Consider the following 26748-nt stretch of genomic DNA (forward strand, 5'->3'; position numbering starts at 1 on the left):
GCTGAAATAAATAAATAAATGCTCATCTTACAGAGGTGGTTGAGTGCTCGGTATCTGTAGTACACCACGGGGCACGTCAGGCAGACCCCCTGCACTCAGGTTGCTGACTGCCTGATACGTGGATATAAGACCAGCACACAGCCTTACACAGGACAGAAAGGGACCCAAAGAGCTACAGGATCTCTGAGGACTGGGAAATCTTCCCCACTCCCGTCCTCAGCCAAGGAGGCCAGGAAGGCTGCTTATATAGAGGAGGTGCTGTCTGAAGCCAAGCATTTCGAGCAGAGAGAGTCACACCCAGAAGTGAAAAGGCTCCTGGAAGCTGGCGCAGTGGCTCACGCCTCTAATCCCAGGACTTTGGGAGGCCAAGCCCAGCAAATCACTTGAGGCCAGGAGTTCAAGGCCAGCCTGGCCAACATGGTGAAACCCTGTCTCTACTAAAAATACAAAAATTAGCTGGGCGTGGTGACGAGTGAGATCGTGCCACTGCACTCCAGCCTGAGCAACAGAGCGAGACTGCGTCTCAAAAACAAAAAACACAAAAAAAAGAAGGATTGATTATGCTGAAAATGTCCGTCAGCTCTCTGCTTCTTCATCCCCGTCTCCCACCCCCAACCGCCTAGCCCTCCTGCTGCCATCCCCACCCTCTACAACAGCCACACCCTAGGACAAACTGAGTGTTTCATAAAATGGTGTTATGAAGACAAAATGAACACTGGTCAGCTAAAACTGCACAGGAAGCTACAAAACAACTTTAGAACCTATTCCAATTCCTGTCAACTCTATGAATAAGCCAGAAAAACACGTAGCATATTTGGAGAACTGAATGTGACCCCCTTCCTGGTTTATCAGCCTCAATGGTGCCCCCTTGTGGCAGTAGTGTAAAAACACAGTTTACTGTGCGCAAGGCTTTACAATTTTTCAATTAAGAGCTCCTTGACCAATTTTTAACTTTTTTTTGGAGACAGAGTCTCACTCTGTTGCCCAGGATGGAGTGCAGTGAGGTCTCCTGCTAGGCACCATGCACCCTTGCTGCCCCTTCCTGCTCAAGCCTCTCGTTTCTTCCACTCTAAATGTAAGCATTCCCAAGGGACTGTCTAATTGTCTTTCCCTCTCCCTCGATGGTCTCACCCTATGTCATAGCTTTGTTTGTCTTCATAGCTTTGTGTGTCCAGCGACGACTTCTCACCCAAGTCCAGACTCCATCGATAGCTCTTTGCCACGTTCATTCATTCATTCATGCGCTCACTTGGTGCAAGTGCTGTGCCAGGTGTGGGGGCCCAGTGATGAACAAGAGAAACCACACTCCTCATGGGTTTGCAGTACTGCAGTTGGGGAGTCAGATGCTAAACCAATCATCGTATAAATACTGAAGAATTTTAACTGTGTTTAGAAGGGGCCATATTCGGGCTTGTGACAAGGAGAGGCACAATCTCTCCTCTTCCTGCTTTTTTTCTCCATCGCACAACTATATGACTTATTTATAGGGCAACAATTTAATTTATTTGTTTGATTTTGGCCATCTTCCCCTACTAGAACATAAGTTCCGTGTGGGCAGAAACCTTTGTCTAGGGCTGTATCCCCAGGGCTTCCAAGAGTGTCTGGCACATACTAGGTGCTGAATATGTGTTTACTGGATGAATGAATGGGTCAGATTATGAGACATTTAAAATTGACAGAGTTACCCTCTATAAATTATGTGACTTGCTAGGGCTAGGCACAGTGGCTCACGCCTGTAATCCCAGCACTTTGAGAGGCCGAGGCAGGCGGATCACTTGAGGTCAGAGGTTCGAGACCAGCCTAGGCAACATGGTGAAACCCCGTCCCTCCTGAAAAAAAAGAGTTATGTGACTTGCTCTCTCTCCTTTGCGTCCCTACTTGGTAGAGCCGGAGGGAAAGACCGGAATTACATCAGTAGTTCTCAGAGTCTGGAGACTATGTTAGTTGCCTGGGGTGGGGGTGGGAGAGAAGAGATGTGTGCTACTGGTATCCAGTAAGAAGTGGTCAGAGATGATGCTAAACATCCTATGACCCACAGAACAGCTTCTTACCCCCACACAAATAATTATCTGCCCCAAAATATCAACAGTGCTGAGGTTGGGAAACCCTGGGTCACATGAACCTCTGGGAACTGTCATAAACTCAGGCAAGCTTTTCAGAGTCACCCACGTGACTGTCTTCTATCCTGTGTCCTGCAGCCGAGCAGCTGCTGTCTCTCTCACTGAGTCTCAACATGTTTTGGACCCAATAATCCTTTCCCCTGTTGCATCAGCAATCCAGAGGACCAACTTGAGAATTTTAGATCTTTTTCATCATATGCCTGGTATATGCTAGGAATTTTATTTTATTTATTTATTTATTTGAAATAGATAAAGACAGGATCTCACTATGTTGCCCAGACTGGTCTCAAACTCTTGGACTCAAGTGATCCTCCTGCCTCTGCCTCCCAAAGTGCTGGGATTACAGGCTTGAGCCACCATGCCCGGACTATGCTAGGAATTTTTTTTTTTTTTTTTTGAGACGGGGTCTCGCTCTGTCACCCAGGCTGGAGTGCAGTGGCCGGATCTCAGCTCACTGCAAGCTCCGCCTCCCGGGTTCACGCCATTCTCCTGCCTCAGCCTCCCGAGTAGCTGGGACTACAGGCGCCCGCCACCTCGCCCGGCTAGTTTTTTGTATTTTTTAGTAGAGACGGGGTTTCACCGGGTTAGCCAGGATGGTCTCGATCTCCTGACCTTGTGATCCACCCGTCTCGGCCTCCCAAAGTGCTGGGATTACAGGCTTGAGCCACCGCGCCCAGCCTATGCTAGGAATTTTAAGTAAAAGATAATTGGTTGGTAAATTATATGATAGTTTCTTCCTTCTCTAAAGTGCATTTAAAGTATAATCTGTGGTAATCATCAAATTCAAAGACTATTTTGACTTTCTCCGTTAAAAAAGTGACAAAACACAGTGTTTATTTATTTATTTTAGATCTCCCAGGGACTCACTAACAAATATCGTGTATATAATTGGAAGAGAAAGCAAGCCAAGTGTGGTGGTATGTGCCTGTAGTCCCAGCTACTCAGGAGACCAAAGCAGGAGGATCACTTGAGCCTAGGAGTTTGAGGCTACAGTGAGTTATGATCACACCACGGTACTCCAGCCTGGATGACAAAGTGAGATCCTGTCTCAAAAAAAAAAAGAAAAGAAAAGAAAGCACCAAACAAATTGAAAAGTGATATTACATTATGTTTGGTTATGAGAACACATATATATTAAAATGCAGATTTAAGCCGGTCGTGGTGGCTCACACCTGTAATCCTGACACTTTGGGAGGCTGAGGCAGGCAGATCACCTGAGGTCAGGAGTTTGAAACCAGCCTGGCCAACATGGCGAAACCCTGACTCTACTAAAAATACAAAAATTAGCCAGGTGTGGTGTACGCGCCTGTAATTCCAGTTACTCAGGAGGCTGAGGCACTAGAATCACTTGAACCCAGGCGGTGGAGGTTGCAGTTAGCCGAGATGGTGTCACTGCACTCCAGCCTGAGTGGCAGAGCAAGACTCCATCTCAACGTAAAATAAAATAAAATGCAGATTTAAATTTCATTATGAGTGTTGTATTAACACTGAAGCTCATTAGGATCCCCTGCTTATACCCACTACATTAAAATATGAATTTATAACTCTTGTATTTTTTCCCTAGAGCATGATATAAGACAGTTTCAGGATACTCATATCCAAGAAGTTTGCAAATAGTACGTGAGAGATGTAGGCTGTCTTTGGACCCTATAAATGAAAAGCCAAGACCGGCACAGTGGCTCATGCCTGTAATCCCAGCACTTTGGGAGGCCGATGTGGGCAGATCACGAGGTCAGGAGTTCGAGACCAGCCTGGCCAACATGCTGAAACCCCATCTCTACTAAAAATACAAAAATTAGCCAGGTGTGGTGGTGCACGCCTGTAATCCTAGCTACTCAGGAGGCTGAGGCAGGAGAATTGCTTGAACCTGGGAGACTGAAGTTGCCATGAGCTGAGATGGCACCATTGCACTCCAGCCTGGGCGACAGAGCAAGACTCTGTCTCAGAAAGAAAAAAAAGAAAAGCCAAATCAGATATAACCATCACTGAATTTTCTCCGTCAACATTGTTTGTGACATCCTGCAGCCCTCTTAATCGGTCGACCTGCAGGTCTGGTGAGGCTTAGTGGGAATGGCTGGGTAGATCACCATCACTTCACCACCCGCAGTGGTTCTGGCCTGAGACTCCGAGGCCTGAGCCCAGGCTTGGTACCCCTGAAGGGCTCCCTGGTTGATTCCCCTGCCAGCCAGATACCCACACCTCTCACCTAATGCAGTTCTGCTCAATCCATACTCAATTCATAACTGCCGCTTTCGATGTTTCTACTGTCCATTGTTGTGTGCTCCAATGCAGATCTAAAACTGCGATGGAATGCGCACTTATAAAATCTAAAACTGCGATGGAATGCGCACTTATAAAATCTAAAACTGCGATGGAATGCGCACTTATAAAATCTAAAACTGCGATGGAATGCGCACTTATAAAATCTAAAACTGCGATGGAATGCGCACTTATAAAATCTAAAACTGCGATGGAATGCGCACTTATAAAATCTAAAACTAGGCCGGGCGCGGTGGCTCAAGCCTGTAATCCCAGCACTTTGGGAGGCCGAGACGGGCGGATCACAAGGTCAGGAGATCGAGACCATCCTGGCTAACACGGCGAAACCCCGTCTCTACTAAAAACACAAAAAATTAGCCAGGCGAGGTGGCGGCGCCTGTGGTCCCAGCTACTCGGGAGGCTGAGGCAGGAGAATGGCGGGAACCCGGGAGGCGGAGCTTGCAGTGAGCTGAGATCGCGCCACTGCACTCCAGCCTGGGCGACAGAGCCAGACTCCGTCTCAAAAAAAAAAAAAAAAAAAAAAAAAATCTAAAACTGCGATGGAATGCGCACTTATAAAATCTAAAACTGCGATGGAATGCGCACTTATAAAATCTAAAACTGCGATGGAATGTGCACTTATAAAATCTAAAACTGCGATGGAATGTGCACTTATAAAATCTAAAACTGCGATGGAATGTGCACTTATAAAATCTAAAACTGCGATGGAATGTGCACTTATAAAAACTAAACGATGTCACTGTCTCTTTTTAACCAGTGCACAGATCACAATATAAAGTCTGCTAAAGCTGGGTGCAGTGACTCACGCCTGTAGTCCCAGCACTTTGGGAGGCTGAGGCGGGTGGATCACCTGAGGTCAGGAGTTCGAGACCAGCCTGACCAACATGGTGAAACCCCATCTCTACTAAAAATACAAAAACTGAGTGTGGTGGCGCATGCATGTAATCCCAGCTACTCGGGAGGCTGAGGTGGGAGAATCGCTTGAACCCAGGAGGCAGAGGTTGCAGTGAGCCGAGATCACGCCACTGCACCCCAGCCTGGGTAACAGAGCGAGACTCCATCTCAAAAAAATTAATTAATTAAATTTAAAAAAAAAAAAGTCTGCTAATTTTATGGTCTAAAGTGCTGCATCTCAAACTTTTTTCTTTTTTTTTTTTTTGAGACGGAGTCTCGCTCTGTTGCCCAGGCTGGAGGGCAGTGGCTCAATCTTGGCTCACTGCAAGCTCCGCCTCCCGGGTTCATGCCATTCTCCTGCCTCAGCCTCCCGAGTAACTGGGACTACAGGCACCCGCCACCATGCCCGGCTCCTTTTTTTTTTTTTTTTTTTTTTGTATTTTTAGTAGAGACGGGGTTTCACCTGTGTTAGCCAGGATGGCTAATCTCCTGACCTCGTGATCCACCTGCCTCAGTCTCCCAAAGTGCTGGGATTACAGGCATGAGCCACCGTGCCCAGACCTTTTCTTTTCTTTTTTCTTTTTTTGAGACAGTCTTGCTCTGTCGCCCAGGCTGGAGTGCAGTGTCGCCATCCCAGCTCACTACAACCTCAGCCTCCTGGATTTGAGCGATTCTTGTGCCTCAGCCTCCCAAGTAGCTGAGATTACAGGCACGCACCACCACGCCTAGCTAATTTTTATATTTTTAGTAGAGATGGGGTTTCATCATGTTGCCCAGGCTGTCTCAAACACCTGACCTCAAATGAACCACCCACCTCAGCTTCCCAAAGTACTGGGATTACAGGCATGAGCCACTGCATCAGGCTATATCGAACTTTTTTTCAAGACAGGGTCTGGCTCTGTTACCCAGGATGGAGTGCAGTGGTGTGATCAATCTAGAGGACCAACTTGAGAATTTTAGATCTTTTTCATCATATGCTAGGAATTTTCTTTTCTTTGTTTATAAATAAAATAAATCACTTGAGTCTCCCAGCCTCAAGTGATCCTCCTGCCTCAGCCTCCTGAGTAGCTGGGACTACAGGCATGCCCCACCATGCCCGGCTAATTTTTGCATTTCTTGTAGAGTTGGGATCTCACTATGTTGCCCAGGCTGGTCTTGAACTCCTGGGCTTAAGTGATCCTCCCACCTTGCCCTCCCAAAGTACTAGGATTATAGACGTGAGCCACTGCATCTGCCTTTCAAACTTTAAAATGAAGATTGTTGAAATGGAGATTGATTCAGTAGATCTGTGGTAGGGCCTGAAATTCTGCACATCTATCAAGCTCCCAGGTGATGCTGAACAGCAAAAATCTTTAGTGCTGGCTCCAAAGTGGGTGAGTCATAATTTCTCTGAACCTTATATTCCCCTTGTGCTTGTTTCCTCCGGTATCACAGAAATGGAGCGAGAATTAATAACTTGACACACAAAGGGCATCATGTTTGTGTTCAATGTTCGTTTATTTTTCAACCTCTGTGCTCCCTCTGCTTCCTGTTTTTAACCAATTGTCCATTATGGGTATAAATTAACCATAAAGGACTCTGATTAAAGACAACTTAAACTGCGCAGCGACCTGGGCTGCTGTGGCTGGGTAACGGCTGGCGATAGTGGCTGTGGATCGAGGGAACCCGTGTGGACACCTGGGCGCTGCAGGGTCCCGGCTGCTGTGTGTGCACCTCCTGTCCAACAAGCACTCTGTTTTAAAGGAGATCTTTTATTTTACTTTTTTTTTGAGTTGGAGTCTCTCTCTGTCACCTAGGCTAGGGTGCAGTGTCACCATCTTAGCTCACTGTAGCCTCCTCCTCCTGGGTTCAAGCCATTTTCCTGCCTTAGCCTCCTGAGTAGCTGGGATTACAGGTGCCCGCCACCGCACCCAGCTGATTTTTATATTTTTAATAGAGATGGGTTTCATTCACCATGTTGGCCAGGCTGCTCTCAAACTCCTGACCTCAAGTGATCTACCTGCCTCGGTCTCCTGAAGTGCTTGGATTATAGGCGTGAGGCACCAGACCTAGCCAATATATTTTTATCTCAATTTTTTTATATTAAATCCTCTTTCTCATGTCTAACCCCACATGGCTTCTCTTGTTTGAATAATTGCCCTTGCCAGATGCTTCTCTGCTTTGTCAGTTTTTCCCTCCCCAAAACTCCAGACTTCAATTTTCTTTTTCTTGATACAGAGTTTTGCTCTTGTTGCCTAGGCTGAAGTGTAATGGCATGATCTCAGCTCACTGCAACCTCCACCTCCCGGATTCAAGCGATTCTCCTGCCTCAGCCTCCTGACTAGCTGGGATTACAGGCATGCACCACCATGCCCGGCTAATTTTGTATTTTTAGTAGAGACGGGGTTTCTCCATGTTTGTCGGGCTGGTCTTTTTTTTTTTTTTTTTGAGATGGAGTCTCGCTCTGTCACCCAGGCTAGAGTGCAGTGGCCGGATCTCAGCTCACTGCAAGCTCCATCTCCCAGGTTCACGCCATTCTCCTGCCTCAGCCTCCTGAGTAGCTGGGACTACAGGCGCCCGCCACCTCACCTGGCCAGTTTTTTTGTATTTTTTAGTAGAGACGGGGTTTCACCGTGTTAGCCAGGATGATCTCGACCTCCTGACCTCGTGATCCCCCTGTCTCGGCCTCCCAAAGTGCTGGGATTACAGGCTTGAGCCACCGCGCCGGCCTTTATTTTTTTTTTTTTTTTTTTTTTTGAGACGGAGTCTCTCTGCTAAAAATACAGAAATACTCTCTACTAAAAATACAAAAATTAGCCCGACATGGTGGTGAGCACCCATAATCCCAGCTACTCAAGAGGCTCAGGCAGGAGAATCACTTGAACCCAGGAGGCGAAGGTTGCAGTGAGCTGAGATCGTGCCATTGCACTCCAGCCTGGGCAACAAGAGCGAAATTCTGTCTCAAAAAAAAAAAAAAGGCTAGGCACGGTGGCTTACGCCTGTAATCCCAGTACTTTGGGAGGCTGAGGCGGTGGATTGCCTGAGGTCAAGAGTTGGAGACCAGCCTGGCCAATATAGTGAAACCCTGTCTCTACTAAAAATACAAAAAATTAGCTGGGTGTGGTGGCAGGCACCTGTAATGCCTGCTACTCGGGAGGCTGAGGCAAGAGAATTGCTTGAACCTGGGAGGTGGAGGTTGCAGGGAGCTGAAATCCTGCCATTGCACCCCAGTCTGAGAGATGGAGCAAGACTCCATCTCAAAAAATAAATAAATAAATAAATAAATAAATAAATATAAAAAAGAATAAAGTTCTGATACATACTACAACATGAATGAATCACGAAAGCATCATGCTAAGTAAAATAACCCATACACAAAAGGCCATATATTGTATGAATCCAGTTAAATTAAAGGCCCAGAATAGGCAAATTCATGGAGACAGAAAGTAGATTTGTGGTTTCCAGGGAAAAGGGGGAATGAGGAATGACTGCAAATGGGTGTGGGGTTTCCTTTTGGGGTGATGAAAGTGTTCTGAATTAGATAATAGTGATAGTTGCACAAATGTGTGAACTAAAAGCCACTGAAGCTGGGCTTGGTGGTTTGCATCTCCAGTCCCAGCTGCTCAGGAGGCTTAGGTGGGAGGATCATTGAGCCCAGAAGTTTGAGAATAGCCTGTGTAACACAGCAAAAAACCTTTCTTTGGCTGGGCATAGTGACTCATGCCTGTAATCCCAGCACTTTGGGAGCCAAATGCAGGAGGATCACCTGAGTTCAAGACCAGCCTGGGCAATATAAGAAGACCCCAGCCAGTCACAGTGACTCACGCCAGTAATCCCAGCACTTTGGGAGGCTGAGGCGGGCAGATCGCTTGAGGTCAGGAGTTTTTGAGACCAGCCTGACCAACATGGTGAAACCCCATCTCTACTAAAAATACAAAAAAATAGCCAGGTGTGGTGACGGGCACCTGTAATCCCAGCTACTTTACTTGGGAGACTGAGGCAGGAGAATCACTTGAACTCGGGAGGCGGAGGTTGCAGTGAGCCGAGATCATACCACTGCACTCCAGCCTCGGTGACAGAGCAAGACTCCGTCTCAAAAAAAGAAAAAAAAAAGAACCTGTCTCAAAAAGAAAGTAAATAATATAGAAGCCACTGAAGTGTATACTTTCAAAGGGCAAAAGGTATGGTATATAAACAATATCTAAATAAATGGCTATTTTTTTTTTTTTTTTTTTTTTGGAGACAGTCTCACTCTGTTGCCCAGGCTGGAGTGCAGTGGCCTGATCTTGGCTCACTGCAACCTCCACCCCCTGAATTCAGGCAATTCTCCTGCCTCATCCTCCCGAGTAGGTGGATTACAGGCATGTGCTACCACACCCGGCTAATTTTTGTATTTTTATTAGAGACTGGGGTTTCACCATGTTGGCCATGCTGGTCTCGAACTCCTGACCTCAAGTGATCCACCTGCCTCAGTCTCCCAAAGTGCTGGAATTACAGGCGTGAGCCACTTCGCCTGGTTAAATGGCTTATTTTAAAAAAAAAAAAAAAGAACTGCATCATTTCCAAAGCTGGCTGGGTGGGCACATTATGAGCAGGGCTGTTGCCCTTGCTACGTGGCAGCATCTCTCTGGCTCATGGACAGAAATGACCTCTGCCCTCTGCCAGGGATAGTTTGGAATTAGGTGGGTTTATATATGCAGCATAACTTCAGTAAAGCTTGAAGAAATGCACTGACCATTCTCCCTTCTCTGAAATAGCATTCTCAATAGCGAGGTCATAGGCAAAATCAGCCATCAAAACCTCCCCCATGGCCCTTTGAGCCCACTGTGTGTCACTCCAACCCACCCCACTCCTGGGCTCGATAGACAACAGAGTAAAGGGAGGAGAAAGACCAAAGACCCTCTCAATCACCATTGTGTCCCCAGGGTCAGCACAGTGCCTGACACAAAGCAGGCACTTGGAAAACTTGTGTTGAATAAACAGATGCATGGATGAATGAATGAAAGGGTGAAAGCATGTGGTCTCTAAGCAGGCAGGAGGGTCTGGGATGACGGGCCCTGGTGGAGGGGCTGACACTGAATGGGGTGACAGACCATCCAGTGATGGAGGAAAGGAGAAAAGGACAGAAGGGGGACTTAGGCAGCTGTGTTCACGGTAGGGAAAAAGGGGCTGATGTCAAAAGACCTTGGGAATGAAAGAGAGATGATTTACCACAGTTGCCAGGTAACAACCAAGCTGCAGAATATTAATTTGCAATTGAATCAACTGGTCAGTTTCGGAACTTTTCTGTCGGTTTTTGCAGGGAGTGGGAGACAGGAGCTGAGGAAGGAGTGGAGGTGGCCTGGCAGGGACCTGGGACCAGCCTGGCAGGTTCAGAAGCAGGACAGTGGCAGCAATCTATGTGCATCACACAGAACTGAGATGACAAACCCTGGGAGGGGTAGGCTGGCTGAGAGGAGCCAGACAGTGGAGGAGCTGGAGGTCTCAGTGAAGACAGATTCAGCAGGATCGAGGCTTCTGGAAGGGGTGGGATGGGAGGCTGTGGGCAGACAAGAGGCAGCAGCACATGGAGTCCAAGACCCTGGGGTCCCCAACTCAGCTCCTTCACCTCCTACCTGTAGGGCCAGGGGTGAACCATTCAGCCTGGAACACACCCGAATAGACTCCTCTCATCCTCTTACAGAGGAGCCTTTAGGATTATTTTTCCCAATTAAAACCACTGTTGGCCGGGCGCGGTGGCTCAAGCCTGTAATCCCAGCACTTTGGGAGGCCGAGACGGGCGGATCACGAGGTCAGGAGATCGAGACCATCCTGGCTAACAAGGTGAAACCCCGTCTCTACTAAAAAAAAATACAAAAAACTAGCTGGGCGAGGTGGCGGGCGCCTGTAGTCCCAGCTACTTAGGAGGCTGAGGCAGGAGAATGGCGTGAACCCGGGAGGCGGAGCTTGCAGTGAGCTGAGATTTGGCTACTGCACTCCAGCCTGGGTGACAGAGCGAGACTCCGTCTCAAAAAAAAAAAAAAAAAAAAACCACTGTTAGGCCAGGCGTGGTGGCCCATGCCTAAAATCCCAGCGCTTTGGGAGGCCAGGAGGGAGGATCACTTGAGGCCGAGTGATCCAAATACAAAGCCTGGGCTGAGAACAACTGCTTCGAAGGCACAGGTGGGCATCAGAGGAGAAAAGGAGAGAGGAGGCTCAGGAGAGAAGCGGGAGCCAGAGTAAGGAGAGCCACTATGTTCTGGCCTTGACAGCCCAGCCTGGGCCCAGGGGTGGTGGGCAGCCTCTCCAGCCCAGTCTGCGAGCAGCTTGCAGGCTGCGCTCTTGGCCCTGCCATGTCACCATCACCACTCTCAGATAGCAGCTGAGGCCAGAACCCAAGAACCCACTTCCCTCTACCTAGCCCCCTACCCCAGGGGGGACCATGGATGCCCTCATTGACGCAAACACCTTCCAGGTGTCACTGTTTGTCCCCAGAACCATCGCATCCTCCAAAGCCCTGGTTACCTGGGCCAGAATGATTGAGTCGTCATCAAGCTCTTCCTTTTCTGCCATCAATAACCAATTAGGAAGCCAAGGCACTGCCTCCCTGACAGCGGTTTGCAGCTCATCAATAGTGATCTGTTTCCCAAAGCCAGCCCTGGCAGGCAGGAGTGTGCCCGGTCCACTGAAAAGCCTCTCCCTCCTCAGGGAATGGTCTCCTCCACAGGGAACCCTTGTTATTCTGTTACTCTTTTTTCTTTTATTTTTGAGATGGAGTCTCATGCTGTCGCCAGGCTGGAGTGCAGTGGCACGATCTCAGCTCACTTCACCCTCTGCCTCCCGGGTTCAAGCAATTCTCCAGCCTCAGCCTCCCAAGTAGCTGGGACTACAGGCACACACCGCCATGCCTGGCTATTTTTTCTTTTCTTTTTTGTTTTTTTTTTTTTTGTATTTTAGTAGAGACAGGGTTTCACCAAGTTGCCCAGGCTGATCTTGAACTCCTGAGCTCAGGCAATCCGCCTACCTCGGCCTCCCAAAGTGCTAGGATTCCAAGCGTGAGCCACCACGCCCAGCCGTCTGTTACTCTTTTATGCTCCTAGAATCTAAACTCCATCATAGCAATGAAAGGGTCTGTCCTGTCACAGTCATCTCTTTTTTTTTTTTTTTTTTTTTTTTGAGACAAAGTTTCGCTCTTGTTGTCCAGGCTGGAGTGCAATGGCACAATCTCAGCTCACTGCAACCTCTGCCTCACATGTTCAAGCGATTCTTCCGCCTCAGCCTCCCAAGTAGCTGGGATTACAGATGTGCACCACAATGCCTGGCTAATTTTGTATTTTTTAGTAGAGACAGGGTTTCATCATGTTGGTCAGGCTGGTCTTGAACTCTTGACCTCAGGTGATCCACCCACCTCGGCCTCCCAAAGTGCTGGGATTATAGGCGTGAGCAACTGCACCCAGCCCTGTCATATCCACCTCTTATTCCCAGGTGGCCTCATCTGTACCCTAGCCCACAGCAGGTCCTCAGTAACTGGAATGAATTTGGAATATTTGGATGGTCAGAATACTTCAAAGAACATCTCCCTTCATTGTATTTGAAATTTTACAGGCAAATTCATGCTGGGCCAGTTTTTACTAAACAGAAACCTTTACACAGCTGTGATCCCTTGTATCCATTTTTGATTGCTGCCATAATAAATCACCACAATTTAGAAGCTTAAAACAACACTAAGTTATTATCTCGCGGTTCTGTAGGTCAGAAGTCCTCGTACAGAGTGGCTCACAGGGTCCCCTGATTAGGGTCTCCCAAGGCCACAATCAGGTGGCAGGGCTGCGTTTCTTTCCAGAGGCTCCAGGGATGAATCCACTTCCAAGCTCATCCAGGTTGTTGGCCACATTTCATTCTTTGTCATTGTGGGGCTGATGTTCCTCTTTCCTGGCTGTCGGTGGAGAACCTCTCAGTTCCTCAAGGCCACTGCATTCCTTGTCCTGTGGCCCTCCCGCCATCTTCAGACCAGCAATTGCTTGTGGAGTCCTCATAACTCCAGCTCTCCGACCTGACCTTCAGCCACATCTCTTCTGCCTCTAGCTGAGGAAAGTTAAGGGCTATGTGATTATACTGGGCCCAGTCAGATAATCCAGCATAAGCTCCCTATATATATATATATATATATATATATATATTTTTTTTTTTTTTTTTTTTTTTGAGACAGCATCTTGCTCTGTCTCCCAAGTACAGTGGCACAATCATGGCTCACTGCAACCTCTGCCCGCCCCGGTTCAAGCAATCCTCCCACCTCAGCCTCCCAAATAGCTGGGACCACAGCCACGCACCACCACAAAAAAAATAATTTTTGTATTTTTTGTAGAGATGGGGTTTTGCCATGTTGCCCAGGCTGGTCTTCAATTCTTGGGCTCAAGTGATCTGCCGGCCTCAGCCTCTCCAGGTGCTGGGATTACAGGTGTGAGCCACCGTACCCATCAGCTTCTTCTGAAGAATGGGTTCACACCAGCACTTAGGTTGTAGGATCATGGTGAAGAGTGATTGCATTCATTCATGCTAAGAGCTTATCAGTGCCTGGTACACGGCATTGTCATCATTGTGATGCCAGGGGCAGGGCCCACACACCTACACCCTGGAGGGGGATGGAGATGGGTCCCAAGATCTGGGATCTGGTCTTCAATTTGGTAGGCCCAGAAATTGAATTTTCTGCTCACCCAGCTAGTCAGTGTTAGAGCCATGATTCAAACCCTGGCCCCACCAGTTCCAAAACCCCCTGTATACCAGGAGGTCCAGCCTCCATAGACACTATCCCTGCTGCCTCCTTCAGTGGCAGTTGGGCTGGTGTCCCTCTGAGTCACAGCTGGCAGGAGGGAAACCCTTGGATTCACAGAGTGATATGCTTAGGGAATCACCCTCCTTTAAGCCTCGGGAGAGGAGAACTCCCCTAAGTGTACAAAGCGTGTACACAGACCTTGTTGCCTCTTCCCTTCACTGCAGCCCTATGAGGTATGAATGAATGATTCCTATTTCCAAATGTGGTTAACTGAGACCCAGAGAGGATGGGGAAGAAGATGCAAACTGGATTAAATACCCCAATGTTCTCTTTTGTCTGTTCGTTTGAGACAGTCTCACTCTGTCACCCAGGCTGGAGTGCAACGGCACGATCTTGGCTCACTCCAACCTCCACTTCCCGGGTTCAAGCGATTCTTGTGCCTCAGCCTCCTGAGTAGCTGGGATTACAGGCACGCACCACCACGCCCGACTAATTTTTGGATTTTTAGTAGAAACGGGGTTTCACCATGTTGTTCAGGCTGGTCTCAAACTCCTGACCTCAGGCGATCTGCTTGCCTTGGCCTCCCATAGTGCTGGGGTCATAGGTGTGAGCCACTGCGCCCGGCCAAATACCTGCGATGTTTTGAGCTCCGTGCAGGGCGCTATATGTACCTCACCTTCACGAGACCCTCCTCCCCAAGTTACTTTCCTCATTTCCTAGAGGAGAAAACAGCTCAGAGAGGGGGAGAAATGTGCTCAAAGCTCATCAGCTGGAAAAAGACAGGACGAGGAAACCTTTCCTTTTCCATCAGACACGGTCCCCTTGTGATGAGAACGTGCAGTCGGTGACTAGGGAGCTCCTCAGGGTCAAGGGTGCTCATCTCTGAATGCAGCCCCTCCCCTGCAGACCTGGCAGGGTCTGCAAATAGTGACTTTTTTTTTTTTTTTTTTGAGACAGAGTCTCACTCTATTCCCAGGCTGGAGTGCAACGGCATGATCTCGGCTCACTGCAACCTCTCTCTGCCTCCCAAGTTCAAGTGATTCTCCTGCCTCAGTCTCCCGAGTAGCTGGGATTACAGGTGCCTGCCACCATGCCCAGCTAATTTTTGTATTTTTAGTAGAGTCAAGTTTCAACATGTTGGCCAGGATGGTTTTGATCTCTTGACCTCGTGATCTGCTCGCCTCAGCCTCCCAAAGTGCTGGGATTACAGTTGTGAGCCACCACGCCCGGCCAAATAGTGACATTCTAACCATCGCCTGTGGAATAGGAGACATGCTTCTATTTGTTGAAATTGCCATCCCTCATGTAACCAGCCTGGGGAAGAACACTCAAGGGGGCATAACCCCCTCCACGGGCACAAACTGAGTCTTGGGCTCTGGTACAATCAGGGTTCTACTGAAAGCTTATCATTTCCCATTAGAGTTACCACAGCAACACGAATGTCTTCATTCATTCCCCTAGTGTATGAACAGAGCTACACCCACCCCACCTGTTCTCCCAAGCCCCCTCAAAGTCCTTCCATCTCTGAGATTCTGTGATTCAATTAATCATCACCAATGCCTGCACTGCTTTTTGTCATTTTCATTAATTCCATCTGCTGAGTCACCGTGTCCTGCTCTGGATCAGAGTGGTTATTCACAACGGTTATTCAGCCGTCGGTTGCCATGGACACCGCACAGCCTGCTTCCTTCATCACCCATTAATTCTCAACAAGGCTGGCTGTGAGCGTGGGTACCACAGCCGTTACCCAAGACCCAAGGGGAATCAAACTCTCCCAGAAAAGGAGGGGGCCTGATGACGCATGAACAGAAGCAAAATCTTTGCTCTCAACGGTGGAAAAATCAAAAACAGCCTACAACTCATTACATCCGGTCAAACCATGTGGAGGCAGCAGTTTATCAAATAAGTCAACAAAGTGCCGTTTTGTTTTCTGGTCCATCTTCGGCAAATGCTTTAGTCTGTTTGCTAACCATTTGAAGGTATACTTTGACACTGAAAAGTTGTTGGCTGGGCATGGTGGCTCACACCTGTAATCCCAGAACTTTGGGAGACCGAGCCGGGCCGATCACGAGGTCAGGAGTTCGAGACCAGGCCGCCCAACATGGTGAAACCCTATCTCTACCAAAAATACAAAAAATTAGCCAGGTGTGGGGGCGTGCACCTGTAATCCCAGCTACTTGGGACGTTGAGGCAGAAGAATTGCTTGAACCTGGAAGGTGGAGGTTGCAGTGAGCTGAGATCACGCCACTGCACTCCAGCCTGGTGACAGAGCTAGACTTTGTCTCAAAAAAAAAAAAAAAAAAAAGGTTGTTTTGCAGATTACTAGCTCCTGAAAGCAAAATGAAGGAGACTTGAGAGGCAGGACCCCCCGGGAATTGGCTCTGCATAGGGGGTTTGCAGGTGGTGGTGCATGGGCAGCTGACCTGGGAGATGTGGGGCAGCTACAAGCCAAACTCACACCAGCACAGAAGGCCTAAGGAGAAGAAGGCACCGAGGGTGTTCCATGGTAGGGGGAGGGTGAAGGGGCTTCAGAGGTGACCAGGATGTGAGCCACCAGAAGGAGAGAACAGGGCCATCAGCCCACAATCCATTGCTCCTGGTAACACATTGTATTTGCAGAGTCCAGTGGAGGGGACGGGGAATCAATACATCACCCCGCATTCACACACTCATCAAACATCAGTGGATGGTGAAATCTACTTTCCCTGAATCTAAGCCCATCGGGTTCACTCCCTCACCTACCACCACCCACAAAAGTCCCTATGTAGTTTGAGAGATGAGTACCAGGCCTCTGACCCCCAGGATAGGTGGGGAGCATTGCTCCTGACCAAGGGAGCTTGGTTCCTGCCCCTTAGGTACAGCTGGAGAGCTGCCACCACCCCGCTCCAGCCCCTCACCATGAAGGTCAACTCCCCTATCCTTCCCCCACATCCTGGATGACTGACTGACACTAAATGACAGGGCGGGGCAGGACGATGGGCTGTACCTGTGCCCCACCCCATTCCTCTCGCCTGGACTCATATGGCAGGGTAGGGGTGGGGGGGCACAGTTGGGAGGGACCTCGAGGGCTTTATAAGGCAGGCCTGGAACACCAGGCAGAACAGAGACCTGAGAGGCACCAGGCCCAACCGCCACACCACACACCTCCCAGCTCTGCAGGTGAGAAAACCCAGGAGGAGAGGGGAGAGGCTGGGAAGTGGGTTGACAGGTCCTCTCCCCCATCAAGGTATCAGGCCACTGGCCAGAGTCTGGGGCTCACCCCTTGGAGTCCCCAGTGCTGGGACCCTTTCTTTATCCCAGGATGGAACTAGGTCTTGGCTCCAGTACCTACCTTTGTATTCCCAGCCTTGCCTTCCACCTGCCCTCTGTCCCAGCCGGGGCTCTGCCCTTAACCTCTCCCTTCACACTCCTCCCCTGGGAGGTGAGGAGGACTGGGGTTCTTCTCCTCTCTCTTAGGTGAGAAAACTGAGGCCCAGAGGCAAGATGTGACTTGCCCAAAGTCACAGGGATTTTTAGGCAGGGCTGGGATGGGAATCCACAGCTCCTGGATCCCACTTCAAGCCCTTTCCTAGACCACTGCCATCCAAAAGAACGTCCTATGATGCGGGAAATGTTCTTTATCTGCACTGTTCAATATGGTAGCCACTAGCCACGTGTGTGCTTGAAATGGGGTTGGTGTAAGGAAGTTTGTTGTTGTTGTTGTTGTTTGTTTTTTATACAGAGTCTTGCTGTGTCACCCAAGCTGGAGTGCAGTGGCGTGATCACAGCTCACTGCAACCTCCGCCTCCCAGGTTCAAGCAATTCTCCTGCCTCAGCCTCCTGAGTAGCTGGGATTACAGGCGCCTGCCATAACACCCGGCTAATTTTTTATATTTTTGGTAGAGACAGAGTTTCACCATGTTGGCCAAGCTGGTCACAAACTCCTGACCTCAAGTGATCCGACCCCCTCGGCCTCTGAAAGTGCTGGGATTACAGGCGTGAGCCACTGCACCTGGCTGTAATTTTTTAATTTAATTAATTTAAATGTAAAGAGCCACACGTGATTGGTGGCTACAACACTGAACAACCAACGTGTGGTTAGCATCTGACAGTACAGCTCCAGATCACTGAGTTTTCAAACGTTTCTTCAGCAGCAGAATTCTTTTCTTCCAAGGAAAACCTAACAGAGAACCTCATTATGAAAAACTTAATAGCCAGGCACCGTGGCTCATGCCTGTGATCACAACACTTTGGGAGGCTGAGGCAAGCAGATTACTTGAGCTCAGGAGTTCCAGACCAGCCTGGGCAACATAGTGAGACCTCATCTCTACTAAAAATAAAAACAAATAAATTAGCTGGGCATAGTAGTGCACACTTGTAGTCCCAGCTACTCAGGAGGCTGAGGTGGGAGGACCTCTTGAGCCCAAAAAGTCGAGGCTGCAGTGAGCCAGGATCACTCCAGCCACTGCATTCCAGCCTGGGAGACAGAGCAAGATTCTGTCTCACAAAAAGAAAAAAAGAAAAACTTAAAAGCAGTACTTTATTAATACAAATGTATTCTGACAAGAGAAAATTTTTATCATTTTCTTATGATAAAGCCAATCAGAATAATGAGACTAAAAGAATACAAAAATCGTGAGTCCAGGGAACAGATGACCATTTGAATTTTACGTTTGTTTGAGATTCCAGTTTAGTTCTGTATTATATCTTTTCCCCAAACTGGATTCACCCTTTCACCCTGATACATAATTGCTAATGGTGACAGCTTAATTTTTTCTTTTTTTTTTTTTTTTTTTTTTTTTTTGAGACGGAGTCTCGCTCTGCCGCCCAGGCTGGAGTGCAGTGGCCGGATCTCTGCTCACTGCAAGCTCCGCCTCCCGGGTTCACGCCATTCTCCTGCCTCAGCCTCCCGAGTAGCTGGGACTACAGGCGCCGCCACCTCGCCCGGCTAGTTTTTTGTATTTTTTAGTAGAGACGGGGTTTCACCATGTTAGCCAGGATGGTCTCGATCTCCCGACCTCGTGATCCGCCCGTCTCGGCCTCCCAAAGTGCTGGGATTACAGGCTTGAGCCACCGCGCCCGGCCTTAATTTTTTCTTAACTGCTTCATTATAATCACAGGATATTCCTCAGTTAAGCAAAAATGACTGGAGAACCTTTCCTCTCAGGGCCGCACAAAAAAACAGTGTGAGCTGGCCAAGCGTTGAATGTGCTGCAGTCTCCAAAGTGATAACATGCGGTCTGTAACACAGTTGGATGTCTATGTTCCTTTGGTATTACTATTTAAAAGTTTCACTTTTTGTTTTTGTTTTTTTGAGACAGGGTCTCACTCTGTCGCCCAGGCTGGAGTACAGTGGTGCAATCTCGGCTCACTGCAACCTCCACCTCCAGGGCTCAAGGGATCCTCCCACCTCAGCCTCCCAAGTAGCTGGGAATACAGGTGCATGCCACCATGCCCGGCTAATTTTTGTATTTTTTGTAGAGATGGGATTCGGTATGTTGCCCAGGCTGGTCTCAAACTTGTGGGCTCAAGGGATCTGTCCTCCTCAGCCTCCCAAAGTGCTGGGATTACCATGCCTGGCCTAAAAAGTTCACTTTAAATAACAAGTCTTGGGCCAAGCACAGTGGCTCACGTCTGTAATCGCGGCACTTTGGGAGGCTGAGGTGGGAGGATTGCTTGAGCCCAACAGTTCAAGACTAGCTTGGGCAACATGGTGAAACCCCATTTCTACAAAAAATACAAAAAAATTAGCTGGACGCGGTGGTGCAAGCCTGTAGTCCCAGCTCTTCTGGAGGCTGAGGTGAGAGGATCACCTGAGCCCAGGAGGTATAGTCTGCAGTGAGCAGTGATTGCACTACTGCACTGCAGCCTAGGTGACAGAGTGAGACCCTGTCTCAATAAATAAATAAATTACATGACTTAAACAACTACAGAGCCACTAACATGGCCTCAAATTCTGCAGAACAGAACCTAGGAAAACCATTGCCCTAGGATTTGACTTTCTCCAGGAGAAGCAGTGGCTGTAATAAGGGTAAGTAAAGAGAAAAAACACGAGACTTTGGGGCTGGCGTGGAACCGGCAGAAACTGGAGAATTGAACTGAAGAAATAGTCCACAACTCCACATGGAATTGCAGACTCACCTGGGCGCGGTGGTTCACGCCTGTAATCCCAGCATTTGGGAGGCTGAGGCAAGTGGATCACCTGAGGTCAGAGGTTTGAGACCAGCCTGGCCAACATGGTGAAACCCCGTCTCTACTAAAAATTACAAAAATTAGCCAGGCATGGTGGCACATGCCTGTGGTCCCAGATATTCTGGAGGCTGAGGCAGGAGAATCATTTGAACCTGGGAGGCAGAGGTTACAGTGAGCCGAGATCCCATCACTGCACTCCAGCCTGGGCAACAAGAGGGAAACTCTGTCTCAAAAAAAAAAAAAAAAATTGCAGACTCATCAGCAGGTAGAGGCCTGGAGCCACATCGCTCAGTCCCCTGCCTCTGGGCCTATGTGGGGACAGCCTCACCCTTAAGCTAGTCCCTTCTCCCCTTTGCAGACGAGATGCAGCAACTGTGTGTGTATGTGCTGATCTTTGCACTGGCTCTGGCTGCCTTCTCTGAAGCTTCTTGGAAGCCCCGCTCCCAGCAGCCAGATGCACCCTTAGGTACAGGGGCCAACAGGAACCTGGAGCTACCCTGGCTGGACCAGCAAGGCCTAGTCTCTCACCACCGAAGGCAGCTGGGACCCCAGGGTCCCCCACACCTCGTGGCAGGTAGGAGCTGGTGACTGCCCTGCTTGCCTCACTTGGCCAGGTTTGGCCAAGGTCTCCCCAGACTGGCCCTGACTTCGGTTCCTGGAAGGCAGTCATCCTTCCCCCATTCTCACCTTTCTCACCTCCTCAGACCCATCCAAGAAGCAGGGACCATGGATGGAGGAAGAAGAAGCAGCCTATGGATGGATGGACTTTGGCCGCCGCAGTGCCGAGGATGAGAACCAACAACCCTAGAACCAAGCTTCAGAGCCCAGCCACCTCCCACTCCATCCCAGCCCTATCCCCTGAAAAACTAATCAAAAATAAACTAGTTTCCAGTGGATCAATGGACTGTGTCAGTGGTGTAGGGCAGAGGAGGGGGACTCATCGGGGGGTGAAATTGTGGCAGGGAGGAGAGCTGAGTGCCTCTTAGGGGCAGGGACCCTGGCTCCCCCAGAGCCCCACATCGAACAAGAATCCACAGGTGTGGGCGGGATAACAGATGGTAGGGTTCATAGCCAGAGTCAACTTTTTTTAATTTTTATTTTATTTTATTTTTTGAGACGGAGTTTCACTTTTGTCGCCCAGGCTGGAGTGCAGTGGCACGATCTCGGCTCACTGCAACTTCTGCCTTCCCAGTTCAAGCTGTTCTCCTGCCTCAGCCTCCCAAGTGTCTGGGATTACAGGTGCCCGCCACCACACCTGGCTAATTTTTTTGTAGTTTTAGAGGGGATGGGGTTTCACCATGTTGGCCAGGCTGGTCTTGAACTCCTGACCTCAGGTGATCCGCCCGCCTCGGCCTCCCAAAGTACTGGGATTACAGGCGTGAGCCACTGTGCCTGGCCTCAGAGTAAGCTTTTTAAAAGATAAACCGTGTCACTCTCGGTTTTAACCTTGCAATGTTACCTAATGCACTTAGAATACAACCTGAACTCCCTGTCACAGCCCTGAAAGCTAGCCCCGAGGTTCTCCTCCCACTCTGCCCCACGTGGCTTCCTCCTCTTCCTCCTCTCGAGCTTATGCAGACGTGCCATGTTCTCTCTTTCTCAGAGCCTCCGACTGAGAGACCGACCCCTTCTGCTCCTCACCCTTCACACATAGACCCAGTTATTCTCTACCATGGGTCAAATAAAAGAGAAAAAAATCAAGCTTTTTAAAGAATGAATGCTAGTTTTATTCAGAAGTCTTAGAGAGGACTATAGATTGAGGCCTCCAGCCCAGGAGAAGACTCTGGCACGATGTTTCAGCCCACTGCTTATATACAGCTGGGGGCTGAAGGTGGAGGTTCTGTATATGCAAAATCCCATCAGACTTGCTCAGAATTACATGACAGCAGAATCACAGCAAGGTTTGGGTCCTAGACCACAGAGGCATCATCACTAACCTCGTCAGATGTCATCTTGGAAATGTTACGTGTCGGAAAAGCCAGGGACTAGGATCGTTTCTCTTTTAAGAAATGTGAAGACGGCCGGGCGCGGTGGCTCAAGCCTGTAATCCCAGCACTTTGGGAGGCCGAGACGGGCGGATCACAAGGTCAGGAGATCAAGACCATCCTGGCTAACACGGCGAAACCCCGTCTCTACTAAAAACACAAAAAATTAGCCGGGCGAGGTGGCGGCGCCTGTGGTCCCAGCTACTCGGGAGGCTGAGGCAGGAGAATGGCAGGAACCCGGGAGGCGGAGCTTGCAGTGAGCTGAGATCTGGCCACTGCACTCCAGCCTGGGCGACAGAGCGAGACTCCGTCTCAAAAAAAAAAAAAAAAAAAAAAAAAAAAAAAAAAAAAAAAAAAGAAATGTGAAGACTCAAGCCAGGCACAGTGGCTCACGTCTGTATTCCCAGCAGTTTGTGAGGCCGAGGAAGGTGGATCACTTTAGGTCAGGTGTTCGAGACCAGCCTGGTCAACAAGGTGAAACTCCGTCTCTACTAAAAATACAAAAATTAGCCGGACATGTGCCTGTAGTCCCAGCTACTCGGGAGGCTAAGGCAGGATAATTGCTTGAACCTGGGAGGCAGAGGTTGCAGTGAGCCGAGATCGCGCCACTGAACTCCAGCCTGGGTGACACAGCAAGACCCTCTCTCAAAGAAAAAAAAGAAAAGAAGAAAAGAAATGTAGTGACTCAGCCAAGAGACGTGTGGGGCCTTGGGCTCTCTCCTGTGCTGTCTTCAAAGCATCTTTCCAGAGGGCTGCACGTCTGTAGTCACAGAGTCAAGGGCTTTGTGAAACTGCCGACAAGGAAAAAGGAGTAAACACGGCTTCTTAACGTTCGTTGCTTTGTCTCACAACAGCAAAAATATTTTCTTTAGCGCACATTTCACAATCTGTAGTTGTTTTGTTTGCCAGTTGATTGTCTGCCTCTCTGGCGAAACAGGAAACTGGGAGTGTGACAAGTCCCCCTCCCTTCTGTATCCTCCATGACAAGAATAGTAGGAATCCAATAAATACTTGTAAATAATTGTTCATGAGTGGCGGGTGCAGGCATTGCTCGTGTCTCACCCCATTCCATCATTGTTCTTGTGCCTGTTGACAGCATTACCTCAGGGCTGTAAGAGAGGGAAAGTGGGAAAGTGGGCTGGGCCCGGTGGCTCACGCCTGTAATCCCAACACTTCCGGAGGCCAAGGCGGGCAGATCACAAGGTCAGGAAATCAAGACCGTCCTGGCTAACACGGTGAAACCCCGTCTCTACTAAAAAATACAAAAAAAAATTAGCCGGGCGTGGTGGTGGGCGACTGTAGTCCCAGCTACTCGGGAGGCTGAGGCAGGAGAATGGCGTGAACCCGGGAGGTAGAGCTTGCAGTGAGCGGAGATGGTGCCACTGCACTCCAGCCTGGGAGACAGCAAGACTCTGTCTCAAAAAAAAAAAAAAAAAGAGGGAAAAGGTTTTCTCTACCCATCTTAGGTCCATGGCTGGGGCTCTGTAATAAAATACAGATTACAAGAGAAAAGCAAGCAAGTTTATTAACATGTGTATCACACATTCAACACACGGAGTACCCAGAGATGAATAACTCAGAGAGGTAGCTTAGAATTCAGGCTCACGGTGTCTGCGGCCACACCACCCTGAACGCACCCAGTCTCATCTGATCTCGGAAACTAAGCACGGTCATTCCTGGTTAGTACTCGGACGGGAGAATTCAGGCTCACAGAGCATCTTCAACAAAGAACAATACATTCACAGGCAAGATAAAGGACAGCAACTTTTAGACTTCCAAGGGTGGCTGTGTGTGGGAAACAGATTTCTACCCATGGGAGCTGAGCCCTGTCCCCACTCAGGGCTGGGTCTGGTAGCCAATGGGCCTCCCCCTGGCTTCTCCCACTCCCTGGGCCACCGGTGACCCAGGCCCGGCAGTCACAGCTCTTGAGCCAGCTGCAGAACGAGGGCTGGGGTTCCTACTGCGTGTCCCAGAAGAGGGCTGAGGTTTGGACCCCCAAGCTCCAGCCTAGGTTGGACTTCCAGGGGTGGCTAACTGTGAATGGGAAAGCAGCTATATGGAAAACGAGTGGTAGATAAAGGCTAGTGGGTCAAGTTTGTTATGGAGATTGCGCTGATGCCACTCCAGGCTGAAAAGGGTCTAAAGTTGTCTCTGACTTGTTCCAGACATTTATAGAAGGAAAACATTCTATGTAAATGAAATTGTCATTCTGTATCCTCCCACCACAGCAGAAGATGTGTCGTTGCGTTGAGTGAGGGTAACCTTATGTCCACCAAGGATACTTTGAGAAAGTCCGTAGGAGCAAGCTTCAGTCCCACGGTTTCAGACTATTCTCTGAACACAAAAGTATTGGTTAATTATGTTCTCGGCCCTCCTCGCTGTTGTATGTGTGCACTCACTGCAAGTAACTTATATTTTATTTGAATATATTTTATTTTTTTGAGACAGTCTTGCTCTGTCACCCAGGCTGGAGTGCAGTAGTGCCATCTCAGCTCACTGCAATCTCCACCTCCCAGGTTCAAGCGATTCTCCTGCCTCAGCCTCCCGAGTAGCTGGGATTATAGGCGGGCAGCACCACGCCAGGCTAATTTTTGTAATTTTTAGTAGAGATGGGGTTTCACCATGTTGGCCAGGCTGGTCTCAACCTCCTGACCTCAGGTGATCCACCCGCCTCAGCCTCCCAAAGTGCTGAGATTCTAGGTGTGAGCCGCCACACCCAGCCTGAATGTATTTTAAAGCAGTAGACAGAATAACAAAGGAATATGAAACCATGGATTGAATGGACCATTTTATGTATTCAGAGAGAGGAGCCACCACCATTGCCAGAAATACCATGTAAAAATTGGCAATTTGGCCCGGGAGGCAGAGGTTGCAGTGAGCTGAGATCATGCCATTGCACTCCAGCCTGGGCAACAGGGCAAGACTGTCAAAAAAAAAAAAAAAAAAAAAAAAGGCAATTTGGAGGTTGCAGTATTTAGTAAATAAAACGATCAACATTGTGCAACTACTATCAAAAAGCGTATTGTAATGCATCAAAAATCAACATTTTATTCATTGAGTATCAATAACATAAGTCCAAATTATGGAAACCAAAAAAGTAAAGTTGTCTCCAGAGATTTAACCTTTTTTTTTTTTTTTTTTGAGATGGGGTTTCACTCTTATTGCCCAGGCTGGAGTGCAATGGGGCAATCTCAGCTCACTGCAACCTCCACCTCCCAGGTACAAGCAATTCTCTTGCCTCAGCCTCCCGTGTAGCTGGAATTACAGGCGTGTGCCACCACGACTGGCTAATTTTGTATTTTTAGTAGAGACAGTTTCTCCATATTAGTCAGGCTGGTCTCAAACTCCCGACCTCAGGAGATCCGCCCACCTCAGCCTCCCAAAGTCTTAGGATTACAGGCATGAGCCACTGTGCCCAGCCTGGAGATTTAACTTTTATCCTTCCTGGTTGATGGACACTATTGAAAATGTATGTCCTGTTTTTATGCAAATAGGAGGGCAGGGAGCTTTTCTTGTATCTGCTTCTTCTCAATTTCCTTCAGTTCAAAATAGTCCTTATGCCAAAGTGGCATATTTGGAGGTAACATATTCTAGTTTCCTTCAGGACCAAGTGCAGGGCAGTTAAATACCTCCAGAAGCATCTCTCAGTGTCAGATGACAGTTAGAGGATAAATACGCTAACTCCCCCACCCGAGGGTGGGATAACTCTGGTGTGTATATATATATATGCCAAATTTATATTTATATATTTATATATTTTTTTCCTTGAAACAGAGTTTCACTCTTGTTGCCCAAGCTGGAGTGCAATGGTGCAATCTCTGCTCACCACAACCTTCGCCTCCTGGGTTCAAGCGATTCTCCTGCCTCAGGCTCCCAAGTAGCTGGGATTACAGGGATATGTGCCACCACATCCAGCTAATTTTGTATTTTTAGTAGAGACAGGGTTTCTCCATATTGGTCAGGCTGGTCTCGAACTCCTGACCTCAGGTGATCCACCCACCTTGGCCTCCCAATGTGCTGGGATTACAGGTGTGGTGGCCTACTCTGAGATATATTCTATTATCCCCCAGAGTTCCCAGCAGGACTGAGACCCAATTAGCCACAGCAATAACCTTCTCAATGATATTCTTTCGGCAGGGGGGGCACAAAGTGTGTTTTATTTTTATTATTCATATAAATAATTTTCTATAATATCCTGGAACAAACCAGATAATTTGGCAGTCCCATTTGGGGATCCCCTCAGAGACCCACAGGCCAGTGGCATTGGTGCAAGGTGCCCAGGTTCACAGAGCAGCTTGTGGCTTGTGTATACCTTGCAGGTGGCTTTTCTTCCACATCACCACTGGGGGCTTGAAGATAACAGGGGCAGGGAATCCTCCAGATTTTAGGAAATTTCACTGCTTCTCCTGCTCAGCGGTCTCTGGTCCGCAAGGTGTTCTCCTGCATCTCCGTTTCCTTTTACTTGGCTTTATCAAAGCTGGCAACTTCCCCCATGTCTGGTTTGTCTGCCATTTTCTTTTCTTTTTTTTTTTTGAGACAGGGTCTTACTCTGTCACCCAGGTTGGAG

The 26748-nt window shown here is 48.7% G+C and overlaps 1 protein-coding gene across 2 annotated transcripts; it reads left to right on the forward strand.

Moving 5' to 3' along the window:
* Nucleotides 1-17067: 17067 nt before the first annotated feature.
* Nucleotides 17068-21092, forward strand: GAST (gastrin). 2 transcript variants are annotated; one of them, XM_077971814.1, is made up of 4 exons: nucleotides 17068-17184; nucleotides 19967-20035; nucleotides 20555-20770; nucleotides 20901-21092. In XM_077971814.1, the coding sequence occupies exons 3-4, from the start codon at nucleotides 20560-20562 to the stop codon at nucleotides 21002-21004; spliced, it is 315 nt and encodes a 104-aa protein (XP_077827940.1). In that variant the 5' UTR covers nucleotides 17068-17184; nucleotides 19967-20035; nucleotides 20555-20559; the 3' UTR covers nucleotides 21005-21092. The 2 variants fall into 2 exon arrangements, with proteins under 2 accessions (XP_077827940.1, XP_001107333.1); XM_001107333.5 differs by lacking the exon at nucleotides 19967-20035 and having other exon boundaries at nucleotides 17085-17184.
* The last annotated feature ends 5656 nt before the right edge of the window (nucleotides 21093-26748 follow it).

Source organism: Macaca mulatta, chromosome 16 (assembly GCF_049350105.2).
Source record: "Macaca mulatta isolate MMU2019108-1 chromosome 16, T2T-MMU8v2.0, whole genome shotgun sequence".
In the NCBI taxonomy this organism is placed as follows: Eukaryota; Metazoa; Chordata; class Mammalia; order Primates; family Cercopithecidae; genus Macaca; species Macaca mulatta.

What these genes read in the sequence shown, in the direction of transcription:
- GAST (XM_077971814.1), top strand. Translation starts at nt 20,560, where the DNA reads ATGCAGCAACTGTGTGTGTATGTGCTGATCTTTGCACTGGCTCTGGCT. An exon ending in TCCCCCACACCTCGTGGCAG is followed by an intron (nt 20,771 to 20,900) that starts GTAGGAGCTGGT and finishes TCACCTCCTCAG; the next exon opens with ACCCATCCAAGAAGCAGGGA.